General features: G+C 60.5%; 1 protein-coding gene across 1 annotated transcript; it reads right to left on the minus strand.

Annotated features, from left to right (window-relative positions):
* Positions 1–412: 412 nt before the first annotated feature.
* On the minus strand, positions 413–1,499 carry Rprml (reprimo like). Its single transcript, XM_050120450.1, has one exon. The coding sequence runs from the start codon at positions 1,013–1,015 to the stop codon at positions 662–664; it is 354 nt and encodes a 117-aa protein (XP_049976407.1). The 5' UTR covers positions 1,016–1,499; the 3' UTR covers positions 413–661.
* Between the last annotated feature and the right edge of the window lie 644 nt (positions 1,500–2,143).

Below are 2,143 nucleotides of genomic sequence, written 5' to 3' on the forward strand. Positions count from 1 at the left end.
CAATTCCTTTTTCTCTCTCGCTTTGGTCTGAGAACCCAAGGAGCTCCCGGGCTGTCTGCCCCCTAAACTAGGGACAGAAGTAGAACACCATTCGCTCCCTCCCTTCCCCTCAGCATGCGAGCGTGCGGACACACACACACACACACACACACACACACACACTACAAATAGGATGTATCAGGAAACCCGACGGCTATGGTTTTATTACAAAATTTATTTTCAGATGCAATGCGAGATCAGCTGCTAAATCTGAGACTTTTCCAGCACCCTCCTCGGAATCAGCCCCCACCAACCTGCCCGAAATCCTTATGCGAGTGACCTCAACCCCGTATTGCATCCCCCCCCCCCCCCCCCCCCCCCCCCCCCCCCCCCCCCCCCCCCCCCCCCCCCCCCCCCCCGCTTCACTCCCACCCTGCCCGGAATGTCTCTTCGTAAAAAACCTGTGACGAACCCTGTGCTCCCGACCCCCACTGGAGCGCATACAGAGTGAGAGCCCGGAGTGACAGTCCCTTCGTGCGCTCTGCTGCTGCTGAGTCCCAAGATGTTCAGGCTGGGGCGGTGCGAGCCACGTCGCTGACCACAGCCGGGGGCTAAAGCCTCCAGGCAGATGTTCTGCGGTCCCTTGCTCGCGGTGCTGCGACGTTGGCGAAGGCGGCGGAGCTCAGTACAGTCCCAGGATGGCGGCGCCCACGTCCTTGGAGGGCCTGCGCTCCTGCATCAGAAAGTTGATCATGCTCTCGGACTTGATGAGCAGGTTGCAGCCCAGAAAGAAAACGCCGAAGACCACGGTGAGCGACAGCACGCAGAGTACGGCGATCTGAGCCACGCGCGACACCCACAGGCTGCGTTCGTCGGGCGCCAGCCCCGCGGGGACCCCGTCGCTGGCGGTCAGCGGTGCGCCCCCGGAGCAGCAATCTAGCCACGTGCCCAGCCCGTGGCTACGGTTCCCCAGGGCGGCCCGGGCGTCGCCACCTGCCTCTTCCAGGCCGCTGTGGTTCAGGAAGCTCGCGTTCATCGCGGCGCAGCGCCCGGAGTCTGGGCGCGCGGTCCAGGGCGCGCCGGGAGCTGGCAGCGTCCGCGCTGTCGGGGACGCCCGGGGGTGGGGGGGCCCTTGATCACCCTTGAGCCGGGACGAGAGGAAGGCGGGAGGCAACCCACGCGCTGGTACTCTCGGTCCGCCTACCTCCCCGGCGGGAAACCGGCGGCCGGGAATAGAGAGCAACAGGCGGCGCGCGAGCTGGAGGGAGCCAACAAACAGTGCGTGGCAGTCGCCCACGGAGATCCGCGCCAGCCGTGCCGCCCCGCCCCTGGCAACCGCCGAGCTCCGCCCCGCCCGCCCTACCTCTCCCTGCTCCAGCCCACTCGCGGCGCCCAAACTGTGGGGACACGAATCTTTCCCAGCGTGCAGCCTGTGCAAAGCTGGCTTGAAAGGGTCAGAACGTCTGGGCAGCTCCCGCCCTCGGGCCAAGTAACCTTGACTCACTCTGGGCAGCTGCGGTTTTGTTCTGCTTATAAAGAAAGCTGCCCAACGAGCCGGTTCCCGGAACTGTGGCTCCAGAGGCGATCTGGAACCCTTCTCCACTTCATTTAAGGAGCACGCGGGGTGAGGTGAGGGCCGTGGTAGCTATGGCCCCCAGCGTTGCCTACTTCACCGGGCTTGGTTCTGGGTGGCCAGGCCGTGCCATACTATCCCTGCTGGAGCCTCTCAGCTTTTCCCTGGCTGAAGGGTGTCACAGCCATGAGAGCTCTTTGTCTCCTACCCTAAGTCAGGCCCCACACACCAACCCTACTTAATACATTCATTAAAATTAAGTCATTTGGGGGAATTTTTATTTATTTATTTGTTTGCTTGTTTAATAGAAGCAGTCATTGTAGACGGTTTAGGAAGATCAATTAGCAAAAGTGTGTGTGTGTGGGGGGAGACCCTCTAAAACTGCAAAATCCTGCAGTCTGGGGGTTATTATTTTCTAGCACAAACTCTTCCCCATTGTCTCTATTTGTGTTCCACACTGCAAACGGGAATGCAGTGTCCTGACTACTGTAACGAACATGCTGTTTCGTTCTGCAAGTATCTGGCCCAGACAGTCTGGGCTTTGCTTTTGGCAGCAAGGTTTCTTTAGAGAAATGCTTGGGTCCGTCCTTC

The sequence above is a fragment of the Alexandromys fortis genome, unplaced genomic scaffold, assembly GCF_014885135.2.
Source record: "Alexandromys fortis isolate MF-2015 unplaced genomic scaffold, M_Fortis_MF-2015_v1.1 scaffold_174, whole genome shotgun sequence".
Lineage (NCBI taxonomy): Eukaryota > Metazoa > Chordata > Mammalia > Rodentia > Cricetidae > Alexandromys > Alexandromys fortis.